This window comes from Benincasa hispida, chromosome 9 (assembly GCF_009727055.1).
Source record: "Benincasa hispida cultivar B227 chromosome 9, ASM972705v1, whole genome shotgun sequence".
Classification (NCBI taxonomy): Eukaryota; Viridiplantae; Streptophyta; class Magnoliopsida; order Cucurbitales; family Cucurbitaceae; genus Benincasa; species Benincasa hispida.
In genome coordinates this window covers 18273900-18290116 of record NC_052357.1, presented here as the reverse complement: position 1 = coordinate 18290116, position 16217 = coordinate 18273900, and the positions used below count along the sequence as shown (strand labels likewise).

At 39.5% G+C, this 16217-nt stretch overlaps 1 protein-coding gene across 1 annotated transcript in view; it reads right to left on the bottom strand.

The window, feature by feature from the left end:
* The window catches only part of LOC120084591, a 53944-nt gene extending 43964 nt beyond the window's left edge, over positions 1-9980 (bottom strand). The window contains exon 1 of the mRNA XM_039040399.1: positions 9662-9980. Coding sequence (XP_038896327.1) covers positions 9662-9980 — 319 coding nt within the window. The remainder of the gene's footprint in view (positions 1-9661) is intronic.
* Between the last annotated feature and the right edge of the window lie 6237 nt (positions 9981-16217).

The window sequence follows — 16217 nt, the reverse complement described above, 5'->3', positions numbered from 1 at the left end:
ATTAAACTTGGGCAAAAACCCTGGATGAAACGAATTTGAGCTCATCGGCTTCTATTTATAGAGCTTGGCTGCTGACAACATTAATTGGATTGCTTTGAGTCTGACGTTCGGCGCGTTCGTCCTTTCTGAACCTCTGCCACTAACGGTGTGGTAGTGGAAATGTCAGCATCAGCTTTGGATTTTTTCGAGGTAGATGTGTTGATGCGTTCATTCCACAAATTTTGCATTGATCCCATTAGAATGCTTGTCACGCAGCCGCAGTCATTCATGGCCGCATTCACTTAACACCGCAACTCTACATGATGACCACAATCGTTTGACGAGCGCAATTCCCATGCGATGGACGCATACGCTAATTATCGCAACATCCATGCATTAATCGATGCGTTTGCCTTGCGATGGAAGTGTTTCTCTGCATGCGGTCGTCTATGCGATGGTCCGATTTCCGCGTTTGCGTTCATTTCCTGCATGGCTACAAAAAAAGAACATGAATGCATAATTAACGCAAAGTAATGGGTTAGCTGAGATTCGATATGTTGATCGCCGCAAACTCTTTTCTCATGAATTCCTAGCATGATCGACGCATATTCTGCCTAACAACTTCATAATTCTAAGTAAAAGGCCTAAGATGACATGCATATCTACATGTCATCACCTCCTGAACATTTTAAGCAACATTAGGAGCTGAATAGAAGGACAAGCCTTAGTGAGAGGGAACATGAGATCCTCGATGATCAGAATCATCGTGATCATGTGTTTCCATGTTGCGAAATTATCGCCAGTAAGTTTTTCGGCGCTTAACAATGCTAACGTGGTTGTTGCCATTTTGAAAAATTTGTTGAAAATACGAACAAAATTTTATTAGATTTTGCTAAACCGCTAAACTAATCAATTTTGCAAAACAGTTATAGATTTCTATTTTGCATGATCCCTAGTGAGGCAGGACAAACGTCACCAGTGGGTGATTAGTTACCCCTTCGCTGGGATGAGACATTTTCCTATTAGGCAGAACCAACTCTTGGAACTGAACCTAACAGCTACCATTTTTTGGTCCAGAACTATTAACCTTTAACAATTCCGTGTAAGTGTGACCCCTCGCTTTCGGTGCCAGAGTCCTGCCCTAATGAGTCCACCATAGGGAAGAAGTAGATTAGGACAAAAGACTAAGTTACCTTATCCTCTTACAGGAGATCAAATAAAGAAATGTGCAAAACTGCCATCCTTTAGGCTAACGAGGGAGATCGAGGGATATGCTATTGCACTTTCTGCTCCCACTCACTATGAACACTCTCTCCATCCACCTTGATATTGACCTACCTAAACACCATCCGTTAGGGAGACACGCCAAAGTTGTCGCGAAGCCAAGGGTAGATCTCACGGTGTGGACTATTTAGGAGAAACGTGAAAGGTTTAAGTGAAGCATTTTATACCCTAAGTACCTCCCACTGAATGTTCTACCTAGGGTTCATTAACCTAGACAATCCGACTACTAATTTTAGTCTAAGTCGTCTTTTTAAACTCTGCTCATAAACAATGTTTGTCTATGAAATATGAACAAGTTCAAGTAGTCACATTTAAACACTTTAATGAACAGTCCTTAACTTGCATGCATGCATCAAATCTATCTAATTCACCTTTCCAGGTAAGTTCCCAGGTAAGGGTGTTACGTTTCCGTCAACATAAATACCCCAACCTAGACAAAACCCGCCTTAAAAAAAAGGTCTCTTATAGATAGATTTGCTACACTTTAACCTTTTATTAGCCAATTCAATCCTATTAAACTGATTAAAAGATTAAAGCCTTAGGGTTGCTAATCGTATTAGAACCATGATCTTAGGTCTATGTGATCCAAGTTTTAAACACTTTAAAACCATGAATAAACCTAACTGAGCATACATGTATTTCTTATTTCTTTTAGTTCTAATTTCTCTTTAACTTTTAAAAAGAAACAACTAAAAAACCATAGCGCACAACGAGGTGTATATAACATTTATAAAGAAACCTATGTGTCATGCTTCATGCAATGTCCGGTCATTATTATATATAACTTTTATATAATGCGTAATAAACAAGCAAACATGTTATCATTCACCCTTATACTATAACAATTATAATATAAAGATGATGCATATCAATGCTTTTTATGCATGCATAAATATAACTCTTATATTATATGATGCATGAGCATGCTCTTACATAATTTAAATTATGCTTCTCTAACTTATAACAATTACAATAAACAGATGATGCATGACCATTGCATAACCTAAGGTGGGATTTACTATATGTGTATACCATATGACATATAAAAAACATACATCACATGTAATAAATAAAGGATTAATGGACCGGGAGGAGCCTTTACAAAAACCAAAATGAAATAACCCTATCTATTAAATATTTCAACGAGCAAACCGATTCATAGGTGAACCGGGTCTTGAACAGCTAGGAGGACTCCATCATGTAGTAGACGCCATAGGTAAACAATCGTCCAATGCGCACTAGACGATAGAAGCAAAATTAAACGATCGCGTAGACGACAAAAAGGCTGCGAAGCCTGATCGTCTATGTGATCACTTAACGCGGTGACAGGTAAACGATTTACCTTATGTTACTAAGCGATTGTTTAGTCAGTTACTAAACGATGAAGCTTGCTGACCTACACGATCGTCTAGTGAACGCGTGCGGTAAATGATACGTGAGCATTCCATCATCTATACGACCTAACACTCTGCGATCATGTACCCGATCGTCAATACGATACGATCAACCCTTGATCGCATACCCCATCGTTTAAACGATGCGATCAACAGCAATCTCATACCCCATCGTTTGCACGATGCGATCAACAACGATCGCGTACTCAATCGTCTACACGATGCGATCAACCCTTGATCGCTTCCTTCCTCGAAGAACCGCAACATTTACTCTGATCTTCTTCACGAACAACTCAAAACTTCAAACAAACTTTGAATACAGACTCGATGATGATTATTAATGCCCAAAAAATGCAGGGGCCTTTACAAACAACTGCAAATGTAAAAGAATTAGATCAAATTGAGGCTTCCATCCACGAAAACATCCATTAATCCACACATCTACAACCATTTAACAACTAAACAGTGTAGAAATGCACCCACCAAGAACGTAAATGTCATTTCGTTGCAACATATGAAATCGGAGTATCAAAACCTGACTCTGATACCAATTGAAGGATCTCTTAACGAAGAGTTCCGTGAGCGCGTTCGGATCGCTCCAATTTCACAGTGACCAAAATACACCAGATACATTCAAACGCACAGTTATGCAAATAAACAATAATTAACGGCATGCTTTGAACATGAAAAAACAAGGGAGAGAGTTCTCATACCAGTTGAAGATGGTCTTCAAACTTTGGAACTCAACGTAGCAAAAGACCTCTACCCGATCAACCAACACCCAACAGATGCGTCGACTACAGTAGCACGAACAATAGCAAACTCACGAACGCAACGGGGACGACACCACCAAAATAGAGCCCCAAGTATTCTCGGAGTGAGAACCCAAAGTGTGGTCTTTGGTGAGTTTGGTAGAGGTAGAAGGAAGAATAGACCGTGTAGGCGATAAACAAGTGGGAGGGAATATGAAGCTATCGTATAGCAAGATGCTTATCGCTTAGAATAAGCTACACGATCGTGTAGATTTTACTGAACGATCGTTTAGAAAACAGAGGGAGATCATTTAGCAAACACGACACATTATACGATCGTTTAGGAAAGCTAACCAATCGTTTAGGACTTAGTGTGCGATCGTTTAGACGCTAGGTAGACGATCGTTTAGGCATTGAGCGACTATCGTATAGGCTCTCGATTTTAAGCGATCGATTATGTTTTCACACCAACGCTCTCCTTCGATCTTTTTTTTCCAGACGAACGATTCAAAATGAAACAAATTTCATTTTTATTCATCGGTTACAATAACCGACGCTGTTCCCCACTAACGCACGTTTGAGCGTGATTTTGAGTTAATTATCATATAATTAACCAATTAAAATATTAATAAATATAATCATATTATATTTTTACCCTATAGTTTGATATCACATATCTACTATAGTAATTTCTCCTTTACTTGATATAAATCATATTTATATATAATTTCCCCAAAATAATGTACCTCATACATTTAGCCAATTATATCATATATAATTAACCAGTCCAATTATATCATATATAATCGAACTTCCACTTGTCAATTTGAACATTTCAAATTAACCCAAACACTGATTCTCGACTTTATCCAAGCTACTTGGGGAACCTAATGGACTGTGGCTCGAAGATCCAATGGTCCATGAATAGTTGACTAAACTCTTTAGCCACGAGATCCACTATCCGTTAACTGTCAGGCATTCCACTAAAGATGTTGACTTGTGGTGGTGAATGTAATGTGCATGCATGATGATGTGCTACAAGCTCATGTTGCCATAAACTTGTAACGCAAAATGTAATCTTATGCTCTCATGCACATTTTATGCGATACTACTTCTAGATGTATGCGTTATTAATGAAATGCTTGTAGTATGCTATGCGTTATCACAAGTTACCTTGCGTTGAAACCAAGTATAAACCCAACGCAAGTTTCTCAGAGTAATCCGAGGTCGAACACAGGGATTGTTGTCGTTAGTGTGTTACATTTGTGATATATGCGACCGGTGTTTTTACAATTAATAAAGAGTGTGTGTATACAGGAAATTAAATTGCGGTAAAGTAAAATTGTGCAAATAAACTAAAGTTGCGGTAATAAAATAAATTGCAATAAAAATAAACCTAAGCTAACATGATAGATACAAGATACATGATATACATGATGCTGAGTTCGAGACTGACTGTGAAGTTTACACAAAGGATCGTGGTATGCGATGGCAAGACTTAATGGATGAATCAGAAAGCAAAAGAATAATTAGTATAAACATCGCAAGTTTGTTAATTACGTTAAAGATACAACTAAGGTTCCACTTTCCCTTGGTATACACCTCTTAGTGATCGGCCGCATTCCCATATCTCTATGGTGAAACAGGGATGAACGTGGTGAACGTAAGGTTGCTTCCATTTCTGGAAGTACTTCTCGCTTTAGTTAATGCATTCTTCCAACCCTCTCTCGATAGGCGAAATGGCATCTTCACTTCTGCTCTCACAGGTGAAGATGTCGTCTAGCATGCCTAGACTAAACATAATTATTTCCTTAACCCAATTAATTCATTTGCTCATTATCCAAGGGATTAAGAAAACATCATGGAGAAAATGAAATATGGATGAACGGAAATAGGCAAAGAGATGGAGATGAAAATGATCATAACATTTAATTATAAAATTAAGCGTCTGATACATGGTGTGAATGATAGAGATTTAAGAAGATGAGTACAAGTGATGAAAAGAGATAGAAACAAATACAAAAGAGTGTCAACGTCTTGACACAGATCTGGACGGTGGATTTGCTTGCCGGCGTGTAGAGTGGATGAAGAGAAGAGCTTCCCTCTCAGGCTTGCTCGTTCGGTAGAAGTGACCTTCGTACAGAGCTCAATGGTGGGGATCAGAAGGATTCTTGCCCGGAGACTCACCTCTCGGACTTGTCTCTTAATTCTTCCCGGATCTACTCTGATTAGTCGCTCAACCAGTCTCTCTCTCAGATCAGTATATACACTTTTCTCTGTATTCAAGCATCATTTCTCAGTGGAATGGCCGAAGCTATTTATAGGCTAAGCTTTGACTCTCTGCATTGTAGTCCCCACTGTATTGTTAAGGTAGTTCTAGAAATGGTGGAGTGAATATTTCGTCTGTTACGTAATCAATCCCTTCAGAAATGAACAATGGTCAGTTGTACACGCGTCAGAATCCTACGCAATTATGTTGCTCTTTACATCTTCGATCGTTTGCCCGCATGCGGTGTTGTTTTTTATTATCGCATGCGGTTGAGATTGTGTTGATCGGTTAGCTCTTGATCGTCTATTCATTCTTGAATGATGGGCGTAATGCGACGTAGATGTGTTGTTCTTTTTATCTTGAGCCATGAACGCGTACAGTGACTTGATTTCCTACAAAACAGACTTGAAATATTCTTTTCTACCATCGCAATGGTGTCAGTAGGTGTATTGACGAAAATTTATAATTCTCGCATTTCTTAGCTAATTTCCATATAATTGACGTAACTTTCCTTTCTTTTGGCCGCAATATCTAAATAAAACAGTATAAATAACTTGTATTTCTACAAGTTATCACACCCCCAAATTTAGATATATGCTTCTTCTCAAGCATATCTTCTACTAAAGCAATATTGCTCAATTCCTATCCTAAATTTTGCGTTGATTGGTTGCTTCAAATGCTCCACCTAGGCACATTATTTAACATCGAAATTTCTTTCTATCCTTGAAAATTCATAACAAAGCTTTACTTTATTCTTCTATACTACAAATTTCTGCTCAAAAATGCTTTTCTAGTTTTAAAAAAGAATGTTTACCTCTTCTTGTCAAAACAACTTAATGCGTCTAGATGCGATGGTCAAACTTTTCGTCATTTATTTAGAGATTGTTGATCATGGTTACACCCTTCATTTTGGCTTGTTCCCACGGGTGTCATGCGAACATCCAACTACGGTTGTGTGCCAATCTCAACTTTAACTCATGAATTTCAGAGGAGTTGTCTTTTGTTTCTTTTATTTTTCCTTTTTTTTTTTTTTTACATTTTTCTCTTTTCATATTGCGTTGTTCTTGGAAACCCATCTTCATTTTGGCTTGCTCCCACGGGTGTCATGCGAACATCCAACTACGAGCAGACTCCTTTCACAACTTAACTCTTATCAGGTTGGGATTGTTTTTTAGGTTTCCCTTGCGCTAACATTGGAGTTTTGTATGAAAACAATTTTTTTTTTTTGAAATAATGAGTGCATTTTTCTTAATGACCGCACCACTTGATCTCACTTGCTCAGACCTTCCCCACCCCCAAATTTAGAGATGCGCAAGGTCTTCATTGCATTGTTTGGACAAAATAGACAAACACTTAGACACTTAGACAAGTATTGCTATAGCTACGAATTAACTAAGTGTTAGTCAGAAAATACAAAGTGTGGGAAATGTTTCTAAGTGTATGCATATAACTCATCATCGCAGTGCAATGAATAACGCAAAATAAAAGATTAAGAATATCACAAATAAAGACAAAGGATGATAAAGAAGAGGCTATTGCGTACTTGAAAGAAATGTTACTTAGTTGTATTGAAAATTAACTAAGTATACAAAGAATTACAACTAACGCAATATAAATTTTTTTTGCATGTACAAAGAATTAGAAAATTAGCTTCTATACACAGAAAAATAATAAATGAAGTTATAAATAGAAGAATGACCGCAATAATAAAAAAAAATGTAAAGTTATTGAGGAGGAGGAGGTTCTGGTGGAGGATTTTGGTGAGGTACACGAGGAGCTTCTTCAAAGTGTAGATGCTGCTGGAGATGTGGAGGCACCATGGGACCATGAAGATACGCTGTCAAGAAGTTGAAGTACTCATGGTTGCACTCCGTTAGTCGCCTCTGGTTCAGATGGATCGTATAGATGTTGCGTTGAATATTGATCATCACCTTTCTTGTCATCGCAGCATTGCATTGTAAATCTTCTACTTGCTCGTGTACCGCATATATTCTCTAGTAGAAGAAGGCTTGTTGTTAGGAGAAGAGCTCTTGTTGTTGGGCAAAAAGGATTCGCATACCTGCTAGTTCAGTAGCTAAGGAGGCAATGGTAGGTTATGCCTGCGATGTTTCGCCATCAATGTTTTGGTGTTGGGCAGAAGTGCCTTCACCCAAATTACATGGGTCATCAACATGCGGCGGTGGAAGGGGAAGTTACGGTGATGATGTTGAAGGTGAGGATGGAGCTACTGGATATGTGGTTGGAGAATTAGGGGCAAGGAGAAGGTTGGTGAAATGCTCGGGAAGGGAAGAAGAAGGTTGTGCATGAGGGCTTGGAGGGCGAATTATCAAAGGTAAAGGGTCCAAGGGTTCTGATTCTTGCATTGTTGAGTCTTGGACTTTCCCTTTTACTTTGTCATCTTTGCTGTTTCTTTGGCTTGGGTTGCTGTGGCGCATTCAAATTAATGACGGGCCTCTTCAATGGGATTTCAGGGTAGTGTGGGGAATCTTTGAGGAGCAACCTCAAAATTTTGACGTTTATGAGGCTATGAACTTTAGGCATGGGTTCATCCTCAATGCCTACGCCCATTGATAAGCATAAACTTGAGACAATCCATGGGAAGAAATACTGACCTCTTATGTGTCCCACAAAACCTCGAATTTGTCTTGCGATCAACTAGCCCACATCGATTGGAATGCCGCGCGCAATGCAATATGCGGCCATGACTCGATCCCTCGAAATTGTTTTATCATGGGAAGTCGGGATGAGTTGCCGTTTTACCAAATATACCCAAAGCCGCGCCTCGGGAAGCAGTGTCTTGGACGCTAGAGTTCTGATGCCTTTTAATGAGACCGTCCACTTAGTGCCCGATTGCGTTAATGTTTGCAACGCATCTTCCATCTGCTCTTTAGTAGGATCATCAATGATTTTATTACCTAGTGCATCTGGTTTTCTCTTCATCAAGAATAATTCATTGATGTCCTTTGTGCTGAAAGACACCATTTGCCTTTTTATGGTCACCACATCCTTGGTGCCATGTAGCCGTCCGTTGTAGAAGTTGCGCACTACCTTTGGAATGACAATGGCTGGGCACTGGCAAAATGTTTCCCATTCGTGCTCTAGTATAACGTTTGTAATCAGTTCTAGTAGTGGCGTTGGCATGGAGAAAAATCCCATCTCCATTAGCATATCATCATTTTCTCTTTTCTTCGATGGACGCCCCTTTACAAACGCGGGCTCACTACTTTCTACAACTGCGTTGCCTTTTCTTTAGTCAATGCAAGGCGGGATTCTTGCCTTTGTTTCCTTTCCCTTCCTTGTGTTGTTCCTTCTTCTCCCGTTTATCAATTTCCTTGCCCTTCTTCTCTCTTATGCACTGAACGTTTGCTCGACGCTTTCTCTCCTTCTCCTCTTTCTTCTTCCTTTCTTCTTCTTCTTCTTCTCTCTCTTCTTCTTCAATTTCTTTTTCAAACTGCTCGGAGGCTAGCAAAATGCGCTGTTCCTCTTTGAGCCTTTTCCTTTCCTCTTCTACCACAATCTCATTGTTGCGGTGCACTTTCTCATCTTGTAATTTTCTTCTTTGATTACCTTCTGTGATGATAAGTTTTGCTCGCAACATTTTCTCCTGCTTATCTTCTTCCTCCATTCTTCTCTTCTTCTGCTCTTCTAACGCATCTATCAAAATTGGAGGGTCGATTGTTGACCCTTGCGGCGCATTCTCCTTGCAACGCCGTGTCAAGGGGGTGATTTCTACATCTTCTCCTTCGTCAGTCGCAACCGTTTGCAGTGTTGCAGGTTGCACTGATTCCCCCTTGTTCTTCCTCACAGAGGTGGATTCTCCATCCAGCTCTGGGCTTGCAGCCCTCTTTCTCTTCTCTTCCTCCTTCTTCAGGCGCCTTTCCTCCCGCCTGCTTTCTTTTCTTTCACTCTTTTTTTCTTCTTCTTTATCTTGTTTTCCTCATCTTCTTCATCCCTCTTCTCTTTGATTTTCTTCTCTTCTTTGCTTCGATGGGCTTGCTCATCTTCTTCATCCCTCTTCTCTTTGCTCTTCTTCTTCTTCTTCTTCTTCTCTTCAGCCCCTTCAAGCTGCCTCTCTGCCGCCGCTTCCTCCAAAGCGACCCTGATGGGTCCCTCATAGGATTCTGCATTAGCAGTTTCCTTAGGATCCAAAATGTCCAGAGCGCTTCTCCTTGACTCTTCCTCCATTGCCTCCTTCAAAGGCACTGGTTGGTTCACAACCCCAGCTTCAGGCAGTCCTTGTCCTTTCTCCAAGTTGCTGAGAATGCTCCCAAACACCTCCTTATCGTCCTCTCTTCTTTTCATTCTTAGAGAAGAATGTTAGGAGTGGGGTGCTTTCAGAACTCTGCCCCCTTCTGAACTAGAGTGGCCTGGCTGCTAAGGGATTTCGCCGAGGTCTTCCGGCGACTCGAGGGATGGTGTGTGGCTGGGCGACGAGTCGACGGCTGGCTGCAAGGAATGCCGCCTCTCGCATAGAGATTTGGGCTTCCGAGGGTGATGAGGGTGAAGAAGATTGCTGGGAAGATTAGTCTACCATGGATGCCGAAGTAAAAGAAAACTGGAAATTCTTTAGGGTTTTAGGAAGAGGGAAACAATCTGGTATGCAGAGTGCTCTAGGATTTCTGTTTGCAAATGAGATCAAATGGACTCACAGACGGAGGAGATGGAATTTATAGGTTGGGCCTTGATGGGCCCAACACGAATTTTACAGTGGCAGGCCTCGAGCTACTCAAAAAGCCTATCGTTTGCACTTCTCACATCTATGAAGTTGTAGAATCATACGTCCTTTCAACTACAGATTCATCATGTCCTTGGAAGTTGAAGTGTTTAGACTTCTCAATTTGCAAAAAAAAATTTCTTTGTATTTTATTTGGATGGGCGCAAGGTTAAGAATTAACGCAATGAGTTCATCAACGCAAATGCATCTTTGCAGAGGACGAGCAACAACGCATGTATCCTCGCAACACACCCCTTAACTCAATGCATTTCTAGAGGATGGGCACACAATATTTCTACCAGCGTAACACTACCTTAACATAGTGCATTTTTACTAAGGACGGGCTAAGAACACATACGAGTGCAACACAGCCCTTAATGCAATGCATTTAAGTTGGATGAATGCAAAGTGTATCATGTGGGTACAAGATGCACCCATCATCGCAATGCATACCGGGTGTTGATTGTTTTGTTGTTATTCTTATATAAATATATATTTTTCATCAACGCAAGTCACAAGGACCTTGCGGTAATAATTTTCTTCTTATTAACCAATCATTCACCAGGTTTTAAGAATAACGCATTTATGACGGAAAAGTACAGAGATAAATGCAAGAGAATTAAATGAAGCATAAATTCATAAAGCATTGAAACACAAATTAAATGAAGCAATAAATAACAAAGTTCATAAAGCAATAAAGACAGGAATTAAGAAAGCATGTAAACATAGAATTGAGATAAGGACCGGAAGACAATTTTCTCCTGATGAATGCAATCCACACCTCTTAGGCGGTCCAGCTTGCCTGCTCAATGTCTTCAGGGACATTGCTCCTTCCTGGTTTCATCCCGCAATGTATATGGGGAGAAAGATTATCTAATTCCTTCAGGAATCACACCAGTTATGGAGAATGCGTTGCACATTTCTAATTCCTTCACAACCATAGGTCTTGAAGTTCCGGTGCTTAATCTAGTTCTGATGTGCTCTTGCGCGAAAAATACACCTGATCTCTGAGTCAGCTTAGAATTTCTAGATCACTCCAGTACTCATAAGCCGTCAGACTGCTCTTCACAATAAACAGCCAGTACAAAGAGATCTGCCCTACACATACTACAAATGTACTCAACACTAACCATTACCAATCCCCGACAACGACGCCATAAACTTGTTGACTTGTGGTGGTGAATGTAGTGTGCATGCATGATGATGTGCTACAAGCTCATGTTGCCATAAACTTGTAACGTAAAATGTAATCTTATGCTCTCATGCACATTTTATGCGATACTACTTCTAGATGTATGCGTTACTAATGAAATGCTTGTAGTATACTATGCGTTGTCACAAGTTTCCTTGCATTGAAACCAAGTATAATTCCAACGCAAGTTTCTCAGAGTAATCCGAGGTCGAACACAGGGATTGTTGTCGTTAGTGTGTTACATTTGTGATGTATGTGACCGGTGTTTTTGCAATTAATAAAGAGTGTGTGTATATAGGAAATTAAATTGCGGTAAAGTAAAATTGTGCAAATAAACTAAAGTTGCGGTAATAAAATAAATTGCGATAAAAATAAACCTAAGCTAACGTGATGCAGGATACAAGAAACATGATATACATGATGCTGAGTTCGAGACTGACTGTGAAGTTTACACAAAGGATCGTGGTATGCGATGGCAAGGCTTAATGGATGAATCAGAAAGCGAAAGAATAATTAGTACAAACATCACAAGTTTGTTAATTGCATTAAAGATACAACTAAGGTTCCGCTTTCCCTTGGCGTACACCTCTCAGTGATCGGCTGCGTTTCCATATCTCTATGGTGAAACAGGGATGAACGTGGTGAATGCAAGGTTGCTTCCATTTCTGGAAGTACTTCTCGCTTTAGTTAATGCATTCTTCCAACCCTCTCTTGATAGACAGAATGGCATCTTCACTTCTGCTCTCATAGGTGAAGATGTCGTCTAGCATGCCTTGACTAAACATAATTATTTCCTTAACCCAATTAATTCATTTGCTCAATTATTGCTAATTATCCAAGGGATTAAGAAAACATCGTGGAAAAAGTGAAATATGGATGAACGAAAATAGGCAAAGAGATGGAGATGAAAATGATCATAACATTTAATTATAGAATTAAGCGTCTGATACATGGTGTGAATGATAGAGATTTAAGAAGATGAGTACAAATGGTGAAAAGAGATAGAAACAAATATAGAAGAGTGTCAACGTCTTGACACAGATCTGGACGGTGGATTTTCTTACCGGCGTGTAAAGTGGATGAAGAGAAGAGCTTCCCTCTCAGGCTTGCTCGTTTGGTAGAAATGACCTTCGTACAGAGCTTCAACGGTGGGGATCAAAAGGATTCTTGCCCGGAGACTCACCTCTCGGACTTGTCTCTTAATTCTTCTCGGATCTACTCTGATTAGTCGTTCAACCAGTTTCTCTCTCAAATCAGTATATACACTTTTCTCTGTATTCAAGCATCATTTCTCAGTGGAATGGCTGAAGCTATTTATAGGCTAAGCTTTGACTCTCTGCATTGTGGCCCCACTATATTGTTAAGGCAATTTTGAAAATGGTGGAGTGAATATTCCTTCTGTTATGCAATCAATCTCTTCAGAAATGCACAACGGTCAGTTGTACACGTGTCAGAATCCTCCGCAATTGCGTTGCTCTTTACATCTTCGATCGTTTGTCCACATGCAGTGTTGTTTTTTATTACCGCATGCGGTTGAGATTGTGTTGATCGCTTAGCTCTTGATAGATTGTCGCATGTGCCGTCATTGCGTTGATCGTCTATTCATTCCTGAATGATGGGCATAATGCGATGTAGATGCGTCTTTCTTATTATCTTGAGCCATGAACGCATACGGTGACTTGATTTCCTGCAAAACAAACTTGAAATATTCTTTTCTATCATCGCAATGATGTCGTGGGTGTATTGATGACAATTTATATATCTCGCATTTCTTAGCTAATTTCCATACAATTGACGCAACTTCCGTTTCTTTTGGCCGCAATATCTAAATAAAATAGTATAAATAACTTGTATTTCTACAAGTTACCTATGGTCATCCTAGTGAAGTGAAGTCTCTGTCATGAACAGTGTTATATAACAAGACGTTAATACTTCGTGGTCAGGTCTTATACAAATTCTTTGTATAGGACACCCCTACTCGCATGTCCTCAACACGAATGATCAGGATCAGACCATTTGTGACAAGTCACAACACTTGTGACCATTCCACAAAGTGGGCCGCATCTGTAGGTTACCAAGATAAGGTTTCCCTCCTATATCCATATACTAAAGACCATTTTGGTTATCACTCAAGACATGATCCACTTGTATGTCACCACGTACATGCTTGAGTTATATACAGATAACCAGGGATTTTAAGTTTATTAGTTTGTGGAAAAGAAAATAAAACATGCAATTGAGCAAAATACAAGATGTGAAGTAAATATCATATATTATACAACACAAACATTCGTACAAACTGTTTATAAGCTACAGGACACGAGACTTTAGGGCATCAACCCCAACAAATTGACCCTAGGTAAAACACTCAGTGGGAGGAAATAAGGTATATCATACTTTATTTATCCTCTACACGTTTCTCCCTATAAATTCACACCATGAGATCTACACTCGGCCTCGAGACACCATAGGTGTCCCCCTACGGGTGGCATTTGGGTAGGTCAATAACAAAGTGAATGGAGAGAACTTTTATAGTAAGTGGGAGCGGGATGTGTGACAGAACATCCCTCAGTCTCTCTCATTCGGTTAAATAAAGTTTTCATGCATCGCCGCATGGCATCTTGGGTGTCCCCCTAAAGGATGGCAGTATTGCATGACACTTTATTCAATCTCTAGAAATGGATAGGGTTGCTTTAGTTTCATATCCCAATCGGTATCTCCCTATGGTTGCCTCATTAGGGCAGAACTCTAGAACCTAAAATGAGGGGTTACACTTACAAGAATTGTTAAGCAAGTTAACAAATTCTGGACCGAACAATGTTGACTATTAGTTACAATAACAAGGTGTTGTTTCTGTCTAATGGTTGAGAATGTCTCATTCCAATGAAGGGACACTTGATCGCCTTACGGTGACTTTGATCCTGCCTCACTGAAACATCATTGCAAAATTAGATGTCATTTAGAGTACATCAAAGTTTTGTTAAAATAGATTGGTTGTATGAATGGTTTAATGCAAAGTAAATTAATTGCAAATAGTTTATTCCTTTTCAACAATGATTTTATAATGGCTAGCGCTACATTAAAATTGCTCGCCGTGGAAAAATTAATGGGAGAAAATTACACAAGTTGAAAAAGAACAATCAACACAATACTGATCATCGATGAACTTCGTTTTGTTCTTATAGAGGATTGTCCTCTTATTCCAACTTCCAATGCTCCTCGAAATGTTCGAGAAGCTTATGAGCGTTGAACACGGGCAAATGATAAGGCCCGAGAGTATATTTTGGCAAGTCTTAACGAAGTCTTGGCCAAGAAGCATGAACCCATGCTTATAGCTCGTGAGATCATGGAGTCCTTAAGGGGAATGTTCGGACAACCGTCTGCACAACTCAGACATGATGCTTTGAAATACATCTTCAATGCCTATATGCAAGAAGGGGCATCTATTTGAGAACATGTCCTCAACATGATGGTCCACTTCAACGTGGCGGAGATGAATGGGTCTAGCATTGATGAAGCCAGTCAGATTAACTTCATTTTAAAATCTTTTCCTGAAAGTTTCCTACATTTTCGTAGCAATGCTGTTTTAAACAAGATTGACTACAATATGACCACTCTACTCAATGAGCTACAGACCTTCCAATCCTTGATGACAAGCAAGGAACAGAAGGGTGAAGAAAATATTGCTTCATCTTCTAAGAAGTTCCACAGAGGTTTGACCTCTGGGACTAAGTCTGTACCTTCTTCCTCCAACATCAAAAAGTAGAAGAAGAAGAAGGGTGGAAAAGGGAAAGCTAACCTTGTAGTTGTTGCTCAAAGGGGCAGAAGACCAATCAAGGCTGCAAAGGGAATATGTTTCCATTGCAATCAAGATGGGCAGTGGAAGAAGAACTGCCCCAAATACTTGGTAAAAAAGAAGAAGGCCAAGTAAGGTAAATATGATTTACTTGTATTGGAATCCTGCTTAGTGGAGAATGATGATTCTGCCTGGATTATAGAATTTAGGGCCACTAACCACATTTGTTCTTCATTTTAGGGAATTAGTTCCTAGCGGCAACTAAATGCAAGTGAGATGATGATGTGGGTTGGAACTAGGCAAGTCGTCTCGATTGTAGCAGTGGGAGGTCTCCGGTTGACTTTACAGAACAAATTTCTTATTTTAGAAAATGTATATGTAGTTCCTTATTTAAAAAGAAACCTTGTTTCTGTAAAGTGTTTGATTGAAAAATATTATACTATCAACTTTCTTTTAAATAAAGTGCTTATTTCTAAGAATGGTGTTGATATTTGTTCTGCAAAACTGGAAAATAATCTTTATGTGATAAGACCATTAGCAACTAACGTCCTCCATAACACGGAAATGTTTAAGACTGTAGTAACTCAACATTAAAAGCTTAAAATTTCTCCTAAAGAAAATGTCCAACTTTAGCATCTAAAACTAGAACACATCAATCTCAATAGGATTGAGTGGTTGGTGAAGAATAGACTTCTAAGTGAGTTAGATGAAAATTCTTTACCTGTGTGTGAGTCTTGCCTTGAAGGCAAAATGGCTAAAATATTTTTTATTGGAAAAGGTCATAAGGCCAAAGAACCTCTAGAGCTAATACATTCAGACCTCTGTGGTTCGATGAAT